Genomic DNA, 20,290 nt, shown 5'->3' with positions numbered 1-20,290 from the left:
GAAACTTTCTGGCAAAGAGAAGATACTCTTGGACCTAGATCTGGGCCCTTTATCAACTCAGTTCTTGCAAGGCAAGAAGTTAAGCCAACAGAGATACTGGCTACAAGGAGACTGGCTACATGCTAGATAAAGAGTAGCAACTCTAATGACACAGAACAAATAAATGTGTTCTCTGGCCTCTTATTCCTAGAGAATACAACTTGCCACCTCCACTCAGTGTCAAAGAGCATTAAAAATAAATGGGAAAATTATGAAGAAAAGTCAGAACCCCAATTTATTTGCTGTCAAGCCTGGTTAATCGCTTGGTTTCTCCATCACTGCTCAGACCGAAGCCCTTTTAGATTCACTCGTCAACAGAAGATGCATTCAGCTAAACTGGCTGACTAATTAAATCCTGCAGAAATCTACGTATGCAAATGAGGTAAGGACAGCTTCTTTGATTGTGATTAAATTTTCTACTTGGCTAAGTATTTATTTTCATAGTAAAAGCAGCACACTGGGAACAAGCATGAATAGACTTGAATGAATCAGAGTGTGTGGACTGACAAGGACTCAGAGGTTGGGAAAAAGAATACCATCTTTAGTACCCATGCCACTTGCCATAACCTCGGCTCCTAGTCTGCTTCTATGACCGCTTCCTACCTGCTGGTTTTCCCTGGATGATGTACAAATTAGCTTTCCTCCTAGACAATTATAAGCAAAGCTTTTTTCCTACTGTCCACAGAGTTAACTGAGGTCCAAAGGTTCCTTTTATATCTGTTCCATTAGTTCTAAAGTATTTTTTTTCTTATATTGCCTTTTGGCTTGGTGACTTATTCATAGTTTGTTTCTTAGTGTTATTTCTATGCCCTGCTGCCTACTCTGAGGCTAGCCTTCTTGTTCTCTTCTGCATGGGACTCCTGCCCTCTGACTTGCACACTTTCTGTCACTTTTATACACATTTTTCACTCCAGCCCAAGCAGCAACGTCCCACTTTGCCAAATCAGTGGTAAATACAGGCCACTCTGGCTTGCCATCCTGACCATCTTCCAGATAGATCATTCACAACCAGAGGCAAAGAATCACTCAAAAAAGACACCTTAATAACCAACACAAAGTCAAAAGTCTGTATCGCTGTAGCTGGGAAGTGTGCCTGATGGACTGTCCTCTGCTCCTTTGGAAACTGTGGTAGGGCACCCTTGCGTAGCATTCACCCCCAACACTTAGTAGGCTGAAGACAGTCTTCTAAGGGAGTCAAGACTTTTACTCTTGCTCATTTTATACCCTACCCCAACAAACTAACACATACTTCTCATGTTACAACCTAATATAGAAAAAACTGTTATCCCAGAAGGACTTTTACGTAAAAGAATCCCTAACACTCTTTTGCTGTTTTTGAAAGAACTTGTGTATTGTGCCGCTGTTTACTTGGGCAGGTGCTCACCGTGCCTACCTGTAAATTGCTGGGTCATAAAAACCACTGTGTGTGTACGTGTATGCAAACACACACACACACACACACACACACACACACACACACACACACGCAAACAATAAAAGGCAAGAAAAGTAAACAAAAATAATCAAGCAGCAAAATAAAACAAGTTACCCTGAAAAACTAAAAATCACATGGACTTCCTCCCTCCCTCCCTTTCTTTTCCTTCCTTCCTTCCTTATTTCCTTTTTTCCTTCCTTTCTCCCTCCCTCCCCTCCTTTCCTTCTGCCCTCCTTCCCTCCCTCCCTTCCTTTCTTCCTTCCTCACTTCCTTCCATTGTTAATCACTCACTCCTTCCCTCCTTTCTTCTTTCCTTTCTTTCTTCTTCCTTCCCTCCCTCCTACCCTTCCTCCCTTCCTTTCTTTCTTTCTCCTTCCCTTCCTTACTCCCTCCCTATGTTCCTTCCATCATTCTTACAACAACATAAAGAGCTCTATAGAATCTGAATTTAACTGTGTCAGAAAGACAGATGTTAGTGTAAATTATTCACACTGCCAATGCATTCTTCAGTATGATCTGCTAAGTGGTAGCCAGCACATTTTACAGTGAAAATTTTTAACATCAGTGCCTCCACAAAAATACTTGTTATCTTCAGAACTCAAACTTGCAAAGGTGCACTTTAGAAGACAACTCTATTTCTCAAAGGAATAATCAACTGAACAAACAAAATCTTTACCTATAAATTTGGTATGAGGGCAATCAACTCAGATTTCTAATTACATTTTATTCAACTGTCTGATCTTCAGTAGTCAACATATGTATTTAAAGAAACCAATTGTCAGAAGATACATTTCTTCTTTCTTGTAGATGTATTTAAAATTTAAAAAACCCACAATCCACAAAAATAATGTACAAAAGAATAAAGAATAAACGGACCCCTAGTCCATATATAGGAAGTTTGGTTTGCGGAGCTCAATGGAGACAAGAAGCCACTGGACTCACAATCTTTTTCAGAGACACTTGTGTGTACCTGTGGCACAGGATCCCTCCGAGACCACGAGAATCTCACTCTGCTGTTTGCAGGCAGCTTGCCTCAGGTAGCATTCATTCTGGTAGCTCTCTCCATTGGAGCCACACACAGGCACGTAGTCGCTGTTGCACTAAGAAACAAAGATATAAAACAAACAGACAAACAAACAAACAAAAAAACTGTTGTTGTTATTGGATTCTGCAGCCCTCAGACATACTAAACACAAATAACCATCTCCAAACCAAAGCACATGTCATGGTTTTCAGGGATCCCTGTTGTATTCTACAAGTCTTTGCTTTGTAAGTGCATCATTGAAAGATACACAATGGAGATGTCAAGTCGGCCAATTTTCATTTGATTTAGACAGAGACAACACAAAGTATCTAAATTGATTGGGTGATTCCAAGAAAGTGACTGAGCTATTAGCACACAAAAGATGTAACTACAAACAAACCACTGTTACTTAATTTTTTCCTGCTAGGTATCCTTGCTGACTTCTTAAGGTGAAAATAAAAACTCAGCCATGTCAAGCTATTAAAATCAAGGATGAAGGCTGTCTTGAGAGCAGAATTATTTGGCTGAAATTCCAGAACTAGAATATCCAGTTACTCTTCAGTTATTATTTTTCTACTGAATTTTAATCTTGATAAATTAAAGAATATTCAGATAAAATATTGATTTGCTAATTACTTTTATCATGGAAGCTTTGGATATTGGTAAAAATGGCATATATATAAGCAAGACTTTGGATTATAGAGAAAAAACTTTCACAGGTGGTAAACTATATATCAAATTTGTTGAATATTCCAAACTATCCCTGTTCAAATATGTTTCAGAAAGAGAAATGTTCATTAAAAAAAAAAACCTCATTACCAAAAACTACATATTTTTACAATGAAAACCAGGCAACCTACTGGGTAGAGCCATCATATTATAATCACACTCTAAGGCATTAGAGATACTTGGCTGTGTCCTATACCTGCTAATTACACCAGGATGTGATTATCTGCTGATTACTACTGCTGATGCATTTCATTGTTTAATCATAACAAATGAAATGATCAAGACGATTTCTTATCAAGGTTTGCCTATGCCAAATCACAGTGAGGAAAACCATGCATGCAGGTACACGTGAAAATGCTTTTCTGTTATTGACTTTTAAGTAAAATGTTTGAATTTTTGACTTTCTATAAATTTACAGTTCATACAAAATAAATCAACAACCTATGCAGGTAGCAAGGAAATTTTAATAAGCATGTCTATATTCTTAAAAGTCTATCACATGTAAATTTTAACTCAAGAGTTTATGCTAAAGAACATAGCATAAAATAAAAGTGGCATAAGGTGAAACTTTAGTTGATGAAAGATTGAGACATATTTTATGCTATAATTTCTAACAGTAACTGTACCCTTTTATTCACAACAATCTATGTTATGCTCTGTCTTAACTTTACAAAATGAAAGCTTAGTCATCCTGACAAATTTGTTTTTTTTTTTTTATGTACTTATTTTGTGAATGTGTACATTGTGTATGTGCCTGTCGGTCCATGTGTAGGTTTGCACTGGTGTGTAGGAGCCAGAGGTTGACATCAAATGTCTTTCTCAATCACTTCTTTACCTTAGTGTTGGGTCAAGATTTCCCACTGAGTTTGGAGATGCAAGAGAGCTGGCTATCTACAAAGCTCCAGGGATCACCCTGTCACCCTGTGCCTGCCTCCCCAAGCCACAGTCCTGGACGTGCGCTATCTACATCGGAAATGTGGATTAAACTAGGTCTTCATGCTTACACAGTAAGTACTTTATTTTCTTGGCCATTTCCCAGTCCTCTGCCCTGAGAAAGTCACGTGATATAAATCTCTGAATGAAAGACACATGAGTCTTGCCTTTTATCTATCACCGGATAATTTAAATATTAAATTTTACTAATTGACATGTTTCCAAACAGCAAATCAAAATTTTATGGCAATCATATTATTATGGTTACAATTTCTAACAGCATGATTTACTGCATATCTTAGAAATCTTCATCTTTATTTCTACAATTAATAATTAGTTTTCTGGATACCCTGTATTTATTTAATAATTCCATTCCATAGTCATACTGTTGGTTTATAGATATAGTGTGTTTATACAGCTACACATGAAATTGATTTGATTATGATATTTGGTAATCTATTGCTACTATTTAAGTTAATAAACAGTTCGCTTCTGATAGGTGATGCCTGTGGATTGGACATCTTCATGAGCTTTCCATACATATACATATTTTTAAAATTACCTCTGATTGCTGACTACTGTAAGACCAGGTGCTACTCAGGGCAACGACAACAGCAAAACAACAGTGACAATTTGAGTTTTCAAATAAGAAGCATTAGAGAATAAAATAATAAATAAGACTGGTGTGAGTTTCATACTCATGGCCAGGAGGACAAATGGATGATCATGTACTGGATGAATATGCAGGGTTTAGGACTGAGACAACAGCATGCAGGTGGACTCTGGGGCTTCTCCAAAGCTACAGGGGTACCTGAGGCTTGGAGAGGAGAGGAGGAAGGAAGGAGCTGCAAATACTAGACAATAGACTGGCTTGCCTTTTCTTTAGACACATGAGAGTTAAACTTGATGTATATGGCTGCTTTGTTGACTTCTTGTGCTTGGGTCTGGAATTCATGCCCCTGGACATCTTTTAATAACCAAGCTTGACAATACTTGGTATACAGATTATTTGGGTTCACATTTTCATCTGTCTAAGTTTGTTTTGTCCTCCCTCTTTTACCTTTTCCTGTGCTTCAGAAAGGTGGTCAAATAGAAGGCGAATGGACTGAGTTGTGTGTGGGGGGTGAAAGATTTTATTATCTTTGTCAAATGCTATGACACGATGCTGATATGCATCTTAAAATAGTTAATAAACTGATAAAGTGCTCATATGTCACTTCTGTGGGATGCAGTAAGCCAAATGTGAACAGTGCTTAAAAGAGAGATGCCAAGTTCCATGCAGAAGCCAAATGGGGGATTTGTGCAGAGCTGAGAAGAGCTTAACTGTAGATTATCACCACGATGCTTTTGGCCCTTGGTACCATGACTTGCACTCATTAAAATGAAAACCACAAGAGGACAGGGGTGCGCTCAGTCACCAAGGCTCAAGTCTAGTCTAGTCCTGGATTTTTTCTCTCACCATCTTTATATAGAGGTTGGGCATGTTACTCAATGGTTAAACATTTGTAAGTTTTTGAAGTGGTGATTGGAGATATTTGGAGGCATAACAAATTTATGCTTTAAGAGCACAAGATTCGTTGTAAACATCACCTAGCAAATGGAAATTATCTGCCACTCATGACATATTTTTACTAGCAGAGTCACCACCTAACATTCACACTGAAGTGCTATGCTTTCAGAATAAGAAAGCAAAGGAATACGCTACAACGCTCTATGTGAGACTAGGATAATGGCTGCCCTGAAATATGCCAAATTCTGGAAACTGGTTGTTGGAAGTCGTCATGGCATTTTTCAATGTCTGAATAAGGGGCAAGTAGATGATTAGCAACTTACCAAAGACTAGAAAGTTTTCTGGTTAATGAAAAAGAAAAAAAAATTAATCTGAGATTATGGAAGTGTATGTGTTATATAATCTCCCATGAGGAATAAGTGATTCTATTTTTTCTTATGTTTTAAAAAAATCTCAAGCTTATTTTCGAAATATGTGTTTTCAATAAAATGATTTTGTCCCCAGGTTTCCACATTGCTTAAGACATTCATACACGACTTTTCAACAACTTGACTCTCTGAGATATATGGAATTCATTTTTGGTACCAGGGGGGAAAAAAGATGATAAAAATTTCCATGTGATTAAGTGCTTGTTTGGTTAATATGGATTTTAAAGCTGATAATTCAGCATCTAGAGAAGATATATGTGACTTGTTTTATCTGTCGCCAGCCCCTTCCACAAAGTCTGGCACGGAGAAGTTTCTCAACAGATGTTAAGTGAATTCTGTTATATTCCCAGTTGTCAAAGGCTGAGGAAGAATAGCTTAAGATATAAAATAATATTCTTTTGGAGAAGAAAATGTTTAAAAATCTGTATGAGCTGCTGTTTGACCATTCCTAAAGTAACTTTTATTTTACTGAGACAACATCTCCGTGCATGTATTGTATTGGTGGTTTTTAAAATGGTCAGGGCTTTGACTATGGTGGATGTGACGATGACTCTCCAGTTTGATCATGACAGGACATGGGCTTTATTTGGCTTCTCCTCTTTTTCTGGATGCTTGCCCTTGAAACCTAGCTGCTGTGCTTTGTTAAAGCCCAAAGTAGCCCATGCAAAGAGATGTAGGTGGAGAGGGGCCAAGCTCAATAGATGGTGATCAGGCACGAGTTAGAGCCCTCAGCTGAGAATGCCGTGAGTTATTCATACAAAATACTCCAAGTCTAAAATGCTTGAAGAGTTCAAGAAATTTTAAACATCATGATGGATTTCAGAGTAGTTCAGAATCTAGATTTCTGTGTTACAGATGTTCAACTTATATTGTTTTGATTAATAATTATTTTCTATAATAAATTGACACTGCTGTTGTTTACATGCATAATAATAATGAAAAAATAGAATTGGGGCAATTAAATATAAATATATAGTTGGTTTATTGGGCTTCATACTCTAGAATAATGACTTACTTAATGGGAAATTATTTATATTAGCAGACACAAATGTTCTCATCTTATAAATGATGTAAAGGATCTTTGAGTGTATCTCAATGGTAGGGCACTTGCCTAGCACCATCACTGTAGAAGAAGAAAGAAGGGAAAATGAGGGAAGGATGAAGGAATGGAAAAAATAATGAGCTATGTAAACAAACTTATCTAACTTAGTTATAAGAACTGAGTGAGTTTTGAAGGGTAGAAAGTAGTTTATTTTAAAGTATCTAAGGGAACTCAGAATCCTACATGTTTATTTTAGTGTTTTAGTAATAATAGATATTGGAAGACATTTTAAATTATGCATAATAAACACATTTATGTTCGAAATTTATCTCACATACAGAAAGGCTAATGCACATCCCATCTTAAATAGAACAATTCATGCTTATATCTGAAAATGCACAAGAAACAGAAATTTAGGTTACTATATAGAAGGATTTTCAGGTCCTTTCCTTTTTATCAGACAGAAAGGAAGAAAACATGAAAGAAAAGTAAACTAACCCACAAAACAACATCAAAACCCTGAAGACTGAGGAGAAACCAATTCAAGCAACTCCTAGCTTAGCATAGTTTATCATTTTCACGCAACTTGCACAAGTTTATATAGTCATCACCTTGATTTAGACATTCAATAGTTCTGATACATATACCAAATCTAAATTTACTACTAAAAAAGATGCCTTTTTACCCTCTTAAAATAATGATGGTTGTTAATGCCAATATACTCCAGCAGGAAATTAGGAAATATACTTATATTCCCCATACAAATTTTCACTTATTGTTCCTAACCTACTCCACAATTACTTAAGTCAATGTATATTCACTCATCAGTACGAAAAGAGCAAATATCTTGACTGAGAAACAATCCCTGTGAGAGCTAAAAATCAAATAGTTCCTTTAATTTTTTTTTAATCTATAAAATTCTATGAGCCTTTAGTGATTCCTCCAACTGGGTTTCTCCACCCCCTTAGGCTATTATTTGTAAAAATTATGAATTGAGAATTCTCATGCTCCATTTCTCTCATTTAGTTCATCGGAAGTAAGTGATCTGTCAGTCACTATGGTGGAGACTTTGAAAGCTGATGCCACATTTATGTGGTCTGCACAGACACATCTGTAAAGCTATGGCAATGTCTTCAGGCGCTTTGAACCACCAAACTGGCTTTCTCTGCTTCTCAAAAAGGAGGAAATAATGCCCAGGAAGTTTTTATCTTATCTAAAAGTAACTCAAGCCATATTTAAAGGTGAATTTTCCTATCTGCCTCACCAAGATGTTAAGTCCTCAATATTCAATATTAAATCAATTCTCAACATTGTATATTAAATCACATATTTAGATTCAACTTCGGGTTTGTATTTTTTATACTTTCATTTCTTATAATTTTGGAAGTGTTTCTGATCTTGTTCATAGTTTTAGGTATAAGCATACAGCCTCAGTTTAAATTATGTGTGAATATTTGTTTTAAATGTAATTCAATAACAATCAAGTGTGATTATAAGTTATTAATTCAACCAATTAATTCATCCAAGTGATTTGAGGTTATATATGATTATGTGATTATTTTGAGAAGAAAGAGAGTCCAGTGATTTTCATGGTAGAAAATATGATAATAATTGAATAGCAACAGTGGCTCTATCATTTTCAATTAATTTTAAAAACTAGTTTTGATGATAACTTTGTTTTGATGATAACTATGTTTTTCTACGGAACTGTTGAAATCGTCTATGACACATAACAAAGTGTACCTTTATCCTGCTTATGAGTCAGCTTGAGGCTCTATGTGCTCATTTGGATTCCTAGAAGACTCTGTTGTCATTTGTGGTGCTAGTCTCAGAAACTATAATGTATACCAAAAAGGTTCATGATTTCCAAACTGGCACAGTAGTTTTGGAATAACATTAATAGAGGGTAATATAAAATTGTATCGTATTGACAGGAAACCAAAGGCCATTAAAACAAACAACAATAGAATGAAAAAGGGGAGAGATGATGGTCTTGTGAAGAACAAAAGTACAAGTCCATGCCTTCTATCCACTGACTACTTTGACAATTATCCTCAGTCAGTTGCAAAGACAATTTAGGAAGACATAACTTCCATTCTACATCTGAAAAGTAAAACCTGAAGCTGTTTATGTTCAGTGGCAATTTTTTAAACTTTATTATTTATTTATTTTTTATTTATTACAATGTATTCACATTGTATCCCAGCTGTAGCATCTCCCCCAACCCCTCTTAATCCCATCTTTCCTCTCTCTTCTCCTCCCATGCCCCTCTCCAAGTCCATTGATAGGGGAAGACCTCCTCCCCTTCCATCTGACCCTACAGGTCTCATCAGGACTGGCTGCATTGTCTTCCTCTGTGGCCTGGTAAGGCTGCTACCCCCTCAGGGGGAGGTAGGTGATCAAAGAACCAGCCACTAAGTTCATTTCAGAGAAAACCCCTGTTCCCCTTACTTTTCTGATTAAGGCATACACAGGTCTGTAAAAGGCATATGTCTTCCTGACATCAGCTTGCTCTCTTGGCAGTACTTTTATTTCATGCCAACCTCCCTTTGAGTCTGTACAGTTATAAATTGCCAAATGATGGGTTGTAAAAGAAACTCCCTGCCTTGCATTCTCCTTAATGAATTGAAGATGCAAATATCAGATCTCTTACCTTGAACTGACAGACGCAAGTCACAGTGTCTCCAATCCTTAAACATTCCCCGTCAAATTTACAGGTGTTGGTGTCACACAGGAAGAGATCATTTTCTCTGTCATCATAACCTCAAGTTTAAAAAGAGTGCTACAGTCACTTTAAAATGTTATGGATTTTTAAAGAAACCTCTGTTTTGTGGCATTAGACAAATTTTCCTAAAATTTAATTCCAACAGTCACAGATGTTCCACAAGGTTGATTTCTAGTGATAATCTCAAAATCTAGTGAAGTGACCAATAATATTTCATACTTTTACAACAGCTTCCTAGTGAATTCTTCTTCAATATCATCTTTTGGGCATGCTTTCTTAAATTTAGCTTAGCTTAATACTGACTGTGTGAATGGAAGTTTGATACTTGCTTCTCAGCTTTCTAATTAATTTATTTTTTTCTGACTAAGTGGGCTATATCAGTGACCCAAACTCAACAATTTGGAAAAGATCTGGTGATGGCCTATGGATGCCATTTAATATTTCTCTGTCTTTAATTGCTTTAACGTCTGAAATGACCCTTATTGACAATTTTTCTAATCAAAGAGGAAGCAAAACCTCAATAATAAAGATAAACAGGATTGGTGCTTTCTGTGAATGTCTCTCTGGTTCAAAGACAGATTGATCACCTTCAAGTTAACAGGGATGAGAATGGGCTGCCAAGTTCTTGACAACCTTCCTAGAAATGCAGTTCTTCCTTTTTAGTTAGTGCACACAGCTTTGAGCTATCTGGCTCATAATGCATTTCTTCATTGCCAGCCTCATCTTTAAGGTAGTCATTCCCTATACCAATTTTAGTTCAGAATGAAACAAACTAGTCGTGTTGAACTACAAAGTCATCAACATTAGCCACAATCAAATTTTAAGGATGTTATGTTCCCAAGTGGAACTTATTCTTTTAAAGATAGCAGACATGAATGCAGGAACCAAGAATAAATTAGAGACATGTTGAGTTTCATAAAATGCCAAATTTAGAAATTACCAAAAACAGAACAAAGTCAGTCTACTGACCCAAATCTAATAGGCCTGTACATTTCAACTTGTTTTAACAAAGGCTGAACTGGAGTGGTGCATATTAATTTCCCCTTAGGATTTATATTAGTCATCCCTTGGGCCTGTGCATGCCTCCACCTACAAGTGACACTTAATAATCACTTCCTCTCAAAAGTTATACACACTTCTTTTTTACTTACACATCTCCAAAGGCAACCTGATTCGAAGGCAGACTTAACTGTATCAGGATTTTATTTACAGATAATGAAATATAAGCACACTTGCTAGAGACCAGGCCAGACCATGGCAACAATGCCCATTTATGTTTATGAACTTTAAAATACAACCCCCCCAACAACAACAACAAAAAAACCCCAAAACAAAACACCACAATTTCTCAGGTATACTAGAGGCTCTCATTCTGACGTGTAACACCAGCCAGTACAGTACAGTAAATTCAGTCGTTGCGCCCTTCTCAATTAGAGGCTTCAGTAGCATGCAGCCTGTCAAGCTTCAGTGTTCTGATGGGGACTGAATGAGCAACTGGGCTGCCTGTCACTCCATGAAACCCAGTGCAGAAGTGAGGGACTGGAACACACCGTGGTCGGGTCACTCTGTTCTGAGAAGTCTGCCAGGCTTGGGCCATGCCCATTCTGGCTTGGGAATCCGTTCTTGCTTCTTTATCAACTTCTGTCTTCCACATAGGAGCTTGGGGAAGCGTGGATGGGCATCCTTTGACTACAGAATCAACCTCTTAAAAAACACTGGTGTTTGCAGCCAAAGAAAAGGAGGAGATGAGAGTAGAGAAGAGAGAGAGAGAGAGAGAGAGAGAGAGAGAGAGCAAGAGAGAGCTACAGAGCTATAGACAGAGAAGGAGCAAGCTAGAGGATGAAAGAGAAAGGGAGGGAGTAGGAAGGCGGAGGAGAGAGAGAGAGAGAGAGAGAGAGAGAGAGAGAGAGAGACCCTGGAAACTTGCCTCCTTTAGAATTATTTGTGGCCCAGTGTTGAGTAGGACCTGCATTAAGAAGCGTTTTCAGAAGAATTAACGGTTTCCCCTGCAGTCATCATTTGATTTATTGCTTTCTCGATTGTTCTTTCTCATAAAGTTATTTCTCGCACATGCAGGCTAGACTTTTTTTTTTTTTTGAACGATGGGAAATATTGCGTGTTAGTGTTTCGCCTAGGACTGAGAACCCCAAAAAACTATGATCCCTTTAGTGTCTCCCTGAATCCCCTCAGCTCCGATTTGAGGGCGAACATCCGAGGTTCTCCACACCTGCACTTTGTTCGCATCCCAGCCAGCCCAGCCCTAGCTGAAGCAGTTCCCACCGTTTTCTCGGGCTCGAGGTGGGAAGTCCTGGGTTTCAGGCAGTGGAAGGCGAGTGGCTGGGCACACACACGAGGGTGGACAGGTCTCTTCTCAGGGGGTAAGGTGTGGAGGGTTAAGGGTCCGTACTTACCGGAGCAGTTCCACCCGGTGGGCGTCTGGCAGTCACTTAGGGAGGTAGGGAAAGCGGCGAGTTTCACCGGGCGGGCTACGATCAGCAGCGTCACGGGCAGCAGCAGCAGCCAGCAGAAGCCCTCGCAAAGTGTCCAGCTGCTGCCCTGCCGCGGGGACTCCCACAGCACCATGACTACTTCGCGCAACTCTGCAGCAAGCAACGGCTTCTGAGGAACACGGGGTCGCGGGGGCCACGCAGCGAGCTACTGAGCATCCCGCGGACCGCGGCAGCGGAGGAGGCGGCGGCAGGGACAGCCGGAGGTGAGGCTGCGGCCAAAGGAGCGCATGATCTCCGTAGTTTCAGCAACATCCAGGGACCCGGTTCAGCCCGGGGAGCGAATTGATAGTCCGCTGAGAGGCTGCGCCCCAGACGCAGGGAGCTGCTGCCATACGGAACAGGGTCGGGGCAGAGGAGGAGCAGGAGACTGAGAGCAGGACGTAAAGAGGAGGCAGCCAGCGGGCAGAACGGAGGCGCGCGACGAGACTGGGTGGAGGGACAGTCACAGAGCCCCGCAGCCCAGCCGCCGCCTCTCGCGCTCTGCCGCCCGCATCCCTCTGGCGTTTGGGAAGCAGCAGGTCCTTAGCCCGCCCGGGCTCACGTGGGAAGCGGCAGTCGGACTCTGATTGGCGGAGCGGGATGCAGGTCCCGGGAGGGAGGGGTCGGCGAGGAGGTGCAAGGAGGAGGAGGCCACTGATGCCACAGATGGGCTAGCTCTCCAGGCTCTTGCCCGAGCGGGGCTAGGCGGGGATGGCTCCTGGGAGAAGGTTAGGCTTCAGGGCGGCTACTCCCACGCTTTCATCCCACTTGCCTCGCTTCTCTGCTCCAGGACGCCCCCTACTGCGCGCGGGGTCCCGGCTTGCGCCTCTACCGTTCATGACCCTGAGCTGCCAGCACCCTCTGCGGCTGGGGGCCTTCTCTCCCAGCTGGAGGTGGTGGGGGCGGAGGAGGTGGAGGACCCGCAGCCCCAGGGCAGCGAAGGGAAAAAGAGTAGGGAGCAGCGGGCGTCCCGCCGGCGCCACCGGGCCGGGAAAGGGATCCAAGCTGGGCATATCGAGGTAGCAAAAGAAGCATAAGATGCTTCTCTATGAGACAGAGGAAAGAGGGCGAGAGGCGGCGGGGTAAGAGCCAGAAAGCTTTGGGTGGCTTGAAACAGCAGCAGCAGCAGCTCCTGGAGGAGCTGCAACCCCGACAGTGCTGGCCAGGCTGGCTTAACCAGTTTAGTCGGCTCTCCCCAGACTCCCGGTTCTCCTTTCCCCTTCCAGGCTCTCCGCAGCTCAGACCCGCTAGGGCGGCTGAAGGCTCGGTTCCCTCTCCCCAGCTTTGTTAACAGCCTGGAACCTATTTGTGTGGCTGTCTAAAAGGTGCAGCTGAATGTGTTTGGAAGGTCGATTTTGGTCGGGACAGGTGGTCTGGGGAGCGGCAGGAGGCTTCCCTGCATCCCAGCTGAGGATAGGTTACAGGGCGAATCCACAGCGGCGCGGAGGGTAGAGATTGCTCGGGCTGCACGGGCGGTAGCCCAGGGCGCTTTACACCGCGTCTGCGGGCGTTCCAGCTACTCCGGAGAGGCAAGGGCGTCCAGCCCCGCAGGAGTCTCTGGCTCCTCTAGGTTCTCTTTGGCCCTGGCACTCCGGAAACAGCAGAGCGGTACCCGCCTTGCCTTCCTTCTGCTGCACTCCGCGCAGTTAGACACACTCTTCAGCTGAAGGCATTGCTAGTTCTTAGGGCCCAGAGCTTTCTGGGACAAGGGTGGGATGGACTGTTTGTCTCCAGTGACTCTGGACGCTACTGCAGTCACAGGGTTCTGGCTGCCTTGCACCAAAGAGTTCTCTTTTTGCGTGTGTGATAATTCAGTTATTCAGGATTTTTTTTTCACCCGCCCCACACATACATACTGCCTTTCCTTTCCCCCTTCTCCTCTCCCTCTTTCTTTCTCACCCCCTCTTTTCCTTTCTTTCAAGTGCCTTCCCCTTTCTCTTTCCTTAAATTACCTTGTATCCCCCTCCCATAACCTTTTGAATGTTGACTAAGTATTGTTTGATAGCATCCAACACGCAATTAGCGTGTTTTACCAATCACTTAAAAGAGGCAGCAATAGACTTTGAAAAGGGGACTTTCAATCCTCCGCAGGCACCACCGGAAAACAAACTGTGCTACAGCGATCTCTTTAAGTACCCTAACCTCCAACCTCCTCCAACCCCTTTGCCTTTTAACTTCATCTTTGAGAGAAGCGATAGGAAGCACCTCTGAGCCTCAAAGCCACCTCTGCTCTTTCTTCCTCTGTGAACCCCTTCCCTTTATCTCACACCCAGGCTCCCTCTCAAGACTACCTTTTTCCTCCCCCCCCCCCGCCCACCTCTAAAGATTTCTGAATCTTGGTGTCTCTTGCCCCTGGCAAATAAGCGGCCGCAGATCTCCGCGTTCCAGTCAATGGCATCTCTCACCAGCGAAGACTCCATTAACACAGATCAATTTGACCAGACGTTGGAGGCATCAGAAAAATCGGCTTTTAGATGGGGCAACTGAATTGTTGAAGGTAAAGGAATGCCCAGAAGATGGAGCTGCCAAAGATATCACAAAAACAAAGAAACAGTGATGCCTTGGAGCAGAGCCTGCGACATAACATTCATGATTAATGCAGATCCAGCCGCACCAAACCCACAGTTCCAAGTGAGAACCTGGGATTTTCCATCCCAACGCTTGGATCAGCGATAATCAGGCTTATGAAAACAAGTCCCGCTAAAGTTCTTGAGAGAATGTGTTTTTGCAGTAATTACGATGGTAAACCAGCGCTAGGATTGCACGGTTTGACAGAGAATTTTACAGAAGCTCTTAGCAAGGAAAATTGTTATTGAATTCTCTGCTCAGTAAAATTTTGGCGTGCTTTGTAAGAATGTGTCTTCGTTAGACACTTTGCCCTCACTAACTTAAAACTGCAAAGGAGTTAATGACTAACGGTGTGTGTGGCTGGTTAGCAAACACAGTTGTTTTCGCAGAGGTTCGTTAAATTATCCCGCAGCTACAATCGAAGCCTTTCGGTTGGGAATGCTGAGATTCTGTCCCACTCAAGATGCATTTAGTGTTACAGGCCACCAAGAAACAGATTCTGCAACTGGCAGGCACCACCAAGTGGCAGAATAACATCATTCACTGAACAGAGCACTGCATTGTTGAATATGTAAATAAAATGTGCATATTATTTAGTTCTTCATTAGGTACTAAGGTACTAGACAGGCACTGACATTTTATTATCTTAAGATTGTACTATCACTTAAACTCTTTCCCACCAGGCTTAAATCAGTTTCCTTTCTACAATTAACTTTCAAATATGCCTATGAATTGTGCCTCACATCATATATTATATGATTAGTAGTAATTTGATTGAATCCATATGATGATGTTCAGTATTCTTATTTTTAAAAGTTCACAATACTAGCTTTCAATATTCCTGAGCTAGAATACTTCAGTAGTGGAATACATATCCTAGAATTGCAAGGACAGAGAAAGATGGTTATATCTGAGTACACAGATTGGAGATAATATTTTGATTCTGCAGAAAAATGTTTTTAAAATGTAATAGCATTTTGTTGTCAATTTCATGAATTTAAATAAATTTGCATTTTATTTTAATAATTTTTATGATTTTGAAGTTATAACGTCATCATTCTCCTTCCCCATTCTTCCCTCCCTCCAACCCTTCCCATGTTTCCTTCTTTCTCTCAAATTCATTGCATTTTTTCTTTGTCTATTCTTACACATATGCATACCTATAAAAGATAACTTTTATAAACCTTCATGGAGAGATGAAGGAATAGCTTACTTGGTTGTAGAGGCTCTACCTCATATGCAGGAGGCCCTGGATTTGATCTATACCACAACAGCAACAACAACAAAAGATTTCCAAGTGGAAAGGATATCATTAAGATCTGTGAGATTACTTAGAAAAGCAACATTGAAGGTAAATGAGCTTGGAAAAATAAAAACACCCTTAGCAATGAGAATTTATTTATTTATTATTATTATTTTTTTTGCTAAAGTTTTCTGATTGTTCAGTAGAGGTATTACAGGTTGTGCCTACTCATGTGTCAGACACTTTACCAACAGAAAGAAAAACATTGCTATTTAATCCCTACAACACCCCCATAGAGACAGTCTTGTTCTTGTGATTAAGTCGCATCAATCATTTTGGAACTTAGCAAAAATTCTGTCTACCAAACCTGTTGCCTTTTTAAATTCTACTACTGTTCCTTTGAGATGGAATGTACAAGGTCTTCCTATGAAGAACATTAGTCTGACCTTTTGTTAATGTACAGTAACAGCCACATGCATTAATTCTTAGGCGGGGACAATGAGATCGAATGATTTCTATATTTGTTTGATGATTAATAGAGAGTGATATTTTTATTTATTTTGTGTGCATACATGTATGTCCCACTGCACACAAGTGGAGATCAGAGGAAACTTATGAGTCAGTTTTTTCTTTCTATCCACCACTAGGGTTCCAGAGTTCAGGTTATCAGGCTTGGTTCCTATACCCTATCAGACATCACACTGGCCCAGGAGAGTTTTAAAATTATGTCTTTTATTTTTGAGAATATAATACAATTTCATCATTTTCTCCTTCCATTTTTTTCCTTCCAAACCCTGTCATATACACTCCTTTTTCACTTTCAATTTCATGACCTCTTCTTTAATTAATTTTTATGGGCACAAGACAATTGTCTGATGTTAGACAGAAATTTTGCTAAATTCCATCGTCCTTGATGCAATTTGTCCACAAAACAAGAATAGGTGTCAACTTTTCAACAAAACCAGAGTAGCTGTTTCAGTAGGGGTATTCAAGTGATTAAATACCAACATGTTTGTTTGTTTGTTTGTTTGTTTGTTTGTTTTCTGCATGGTAAAATGTTTGCCACCCTACGAAGCACTATATCTCTGTGTTATATATATTACATATAACATATACTGCTCTGTCTGTGAAATGTTACTGTATGTGTGTTTTCAATGCTGAACGTTTGGTATTGGATAACCATTTGGTGTGCTCTTCCCTGGAGAACAAAGTTTTTCTTACTCTCAGAATTCTTTGGCTGCCTGTGGTTCTTTGTTAAGGTTGAGGTCTCTTCGTCTTTCCCTCATCCACTTTAGCATGTCTACTGCTGATCCTGTTTACCTTATGTTTAGGCAGTCATAACGATGAGACTTAATGGGTATAGCTTCTGACACTTTTAGGAAGCACAGTCTCACAGCAAGCTCCCTGATCCTCTGGGTCTTACAGTCTTTCATCCCCCTCTACTGAAATGTTCGCTGAGCCTGAGGTAAGGGAGTTATTTTGTAGATGTGTTCATTGGAACTGAGGTCCAAAACTCTGCATTTAGATTGCTTGTGGTTTTCTGTAATGGTCTTCCTGTTCTGCAAAGAGAAGCTTTCTTGATGAAGTGTTGGGGGCTGCACTCATATCTGAATATGAATAAGTTCTGTATCTCACTACGAGAATTTTGAATTCAAAAATTTACAGTTGGATTCTGTTATCTGTAGTCATACTTGTTTGAGAACTAAAGGTATTATATACATCTAATCCTGAGTGAAAGGTATCTGAGCTCTCCTTTAGTTTTCATATTGTTTTGGTACGAAAGTCTGTGTGTCGAGAAGCAATTGCGTCAGTTTTCTGCACGTTCACCAATAATATATTAAGCTACTAATACGTCCAACTTAGTAACTACAGATAGTTTTCTTACTTGTAAAATGTAGGTGATAACACCTACTAAGAAATTTCTGAAGATTAAGAGAGGAACAATTTATGGTTTAGGGACATTCCTACCCAAACAGTGACATCTGAATCAATGAATGTACAAATATAACATTCTGTGTACATAAGCAAGAGTGATTATGGCAGAATGGTACTAAAGGCCAAAGTACACCAATCACTAGCAACTGAAGAAGAAGTACGGTATTATTTTCACACCTTAACATTTTATATTTTAATTTTCAACCTTCATACAGGTAAGTAGATATAATGCTCCAAATTATATCTCCTCAATAATAATATGAAAAACAATATTAAAATCTCATCATATGGTAAATATAAAGGAGCTATATTTCTAAGTCAAATTCTACCGATGTTTCCCAGAAGCTGTCTTTATTTCTTGCTGACTTTTATAATAAAACAAAAGTAGTTGTATGAGGATTGATTATCTTCCCCAGGGTCCTCCTTCTTGCTTGGTTTCTTTAAGTGTGTTAGTATGTTTATCCTATATTATAAGTCTAATATCCACTTATAAGTAAGTATATTCCATGAGTGTCTTTCTGCTTCTGCATCCTCACTCAGGATGATCTTTTCTAGATCCCACAATTTGCCTGAAAATTTCATGATTTCCTTGTTTTTAATGGCTGAGTAGTATTCCATTATGTAAATGTAGCATAATTTCTGTGTCCATTCCTCAGTTAAGGGCATCTGGGTTGTTTCCATATTTTAGCTATTACAGATAAAGCTGCTTCGAATATGGTTGAGCAAATGTTCTTGTTGTGTACTTGACCATCTTTTGGATATATGCCTAGGAGTGGTATAACTGTATCTTGAGGTAGCACTATTCCTAACTGTCTGAGAAAGTGTGAGACTGATTTCCAAAGTGGTTGTAAAAGTTTACATTCCCACCAGCAATGGAGGAGAGATCCCCTTTCTCCACATCCTTTCCAGCATATAATGTCACTTGAGGTTTCAATCTTAATGGACATCAGAAGAGGGGAAGAGGGAGAAAACAGGAAAGAGGACAGGAGCCTATCAAAGAGGGTCTCTAAGACTCTACCCAGCAGGGTATCAAAGCAGAATCTGAGACTCATAGCCAAACCTTGGGCAGAGTGTAGGGAATCTTATGAAAGAAGGGGGAGATATGAAGACCTGGAGGGGATAGGAGTTTCACAAGGAAAGCAAGAGAACCAAAAAATCTGGCCACAGGGTCTTTTCTGAGACTGATCCTTCAGCCAAGAACCATGCATAGAGATAAGCTAGAACCCTTGCACAGCTGTATCTATGGCAGCTCAGTCTCCAAGTGGATTTCCTAGTAATGAGAACAGGGACTGTCTCTGACATGAACTCAATGGCTGGCTCTTTGATCACCTTCCTCTGAAGGGGGAGCAGCCCTACCAGGCCACAGAGGAAGACAATGCAGTCAATCCTGATGAGACCTGATAGGCTAGGGTCAGAGGGAAGGGGAGGATGACCTCCCCTATCAGTGGACTTGGGGAGGGGTGTGGGAGGAGAATAAAGAAGGAAGGTGGGATTGGGAGGAGTTGAGGGAGGGGGCTACAGATGGGATTCAAAGTGAATAAACTGTAATTAATAAAAAATAAATTAATTAAAAAATTAGTTGTTGCTAGTTTTCCCATTTCATACTGTTAGTTGATTGTGTATAAGTTATCATGTGTAATTTATAATTTCATAAAGTTGAAATTTTCTTACACTTTGCAATTCTTGTGTTTTAGTTATTTTTTTTATACTGAAAGATTAGCTTTGTAATTTCAGTACTGAAGCAATAGTTTAATCTTAGGGCACTGGGCCTCAGTCAGGACTTTATACCAAAATCTAGGGAACTAAAACACACTAGTTAAGAGTTCCACCCAACTCTTGGAAGCTCTGAGTTAATATTGGCTTACTCTTAAGAAATTCTCCTGGTGTTCTGGTATTGTGCTTTGGCTGAACCCTGTCTCCAAGAGAACGAAGCTCCCTGCAGTACACACATATCCAAGTTGGAGAAGAAAATGAGTGACGCTTTTTTTCCAGTTAAAGCTTTTAAATATATCTCACAAAAGTACTTTCTGATAGCAATATCTAATGAAAGCGATATAAACCAGATGATGTTTGAAAGTTGCTTGCCAATAGTTTACAGAATAAGAATTATTGAATTTCAAGAGAGTTAAAAGCAACAGCCACTTCAGTATAACTTGGTATCTTTGCATTTACAAATTCAAACTGGTTTAA

General features: G+C 40.2%; 1 protein-coding gene across 1 annotated transcript in view; it reads right to left on the bottom strand.

Annotated features, from left to right (window-relative positions):
• Tmeff2 (transmembrane protein with EGF like and two follistatin like domains 2) overlaps nt 1–12,855 on the bottom strand; it is a 269,707-nt gene extending 256,852 nt beyond the window's left edge. The window contains exons 1-3 of the mRNA XM_055616977.1: nt 12,277–12,855; nt 9,794–9,903; nt 2,445–2,574 (exon numbers count right to left, since the gene is read on the bottom strand). Coding sequence (XP_055472952.1) covers nt 2,445–2,574; nt 9,794–9,903; nt 12,277–12,448 — 412 coding nt within the window. The 5' untranslated portion in view covers nt 12,449–12,855. The remainder of the gene's footprint in view (nt 1–2,444; nt 2,575–9,793; nt 9,904–12,276) is intronic.
• Between the last annotated feature and the right edge of the window lie 7,435 nt (nt 12,856–20,290).

This window comes from Psammomys obesus, unplaced genomic scaffold, assembly GCF_907164565.1.
Source record: "Psammomys obesus unplaced genomic scaffold, mPsaObe1.curated_primary_1811, whole genome shotgun sequence".
Taxonomy (NCBI): Eukaryota; Metazoa; Chordata; class Mammalia; order Rodentia; family Muridae; genus Psammomys; species Psammomys obesus.
The sequence above is the reverse complement of the archived record's forward strand: the minus strand, read 5'-3'. Positions and strand labels throughout refer to the sequence as shown.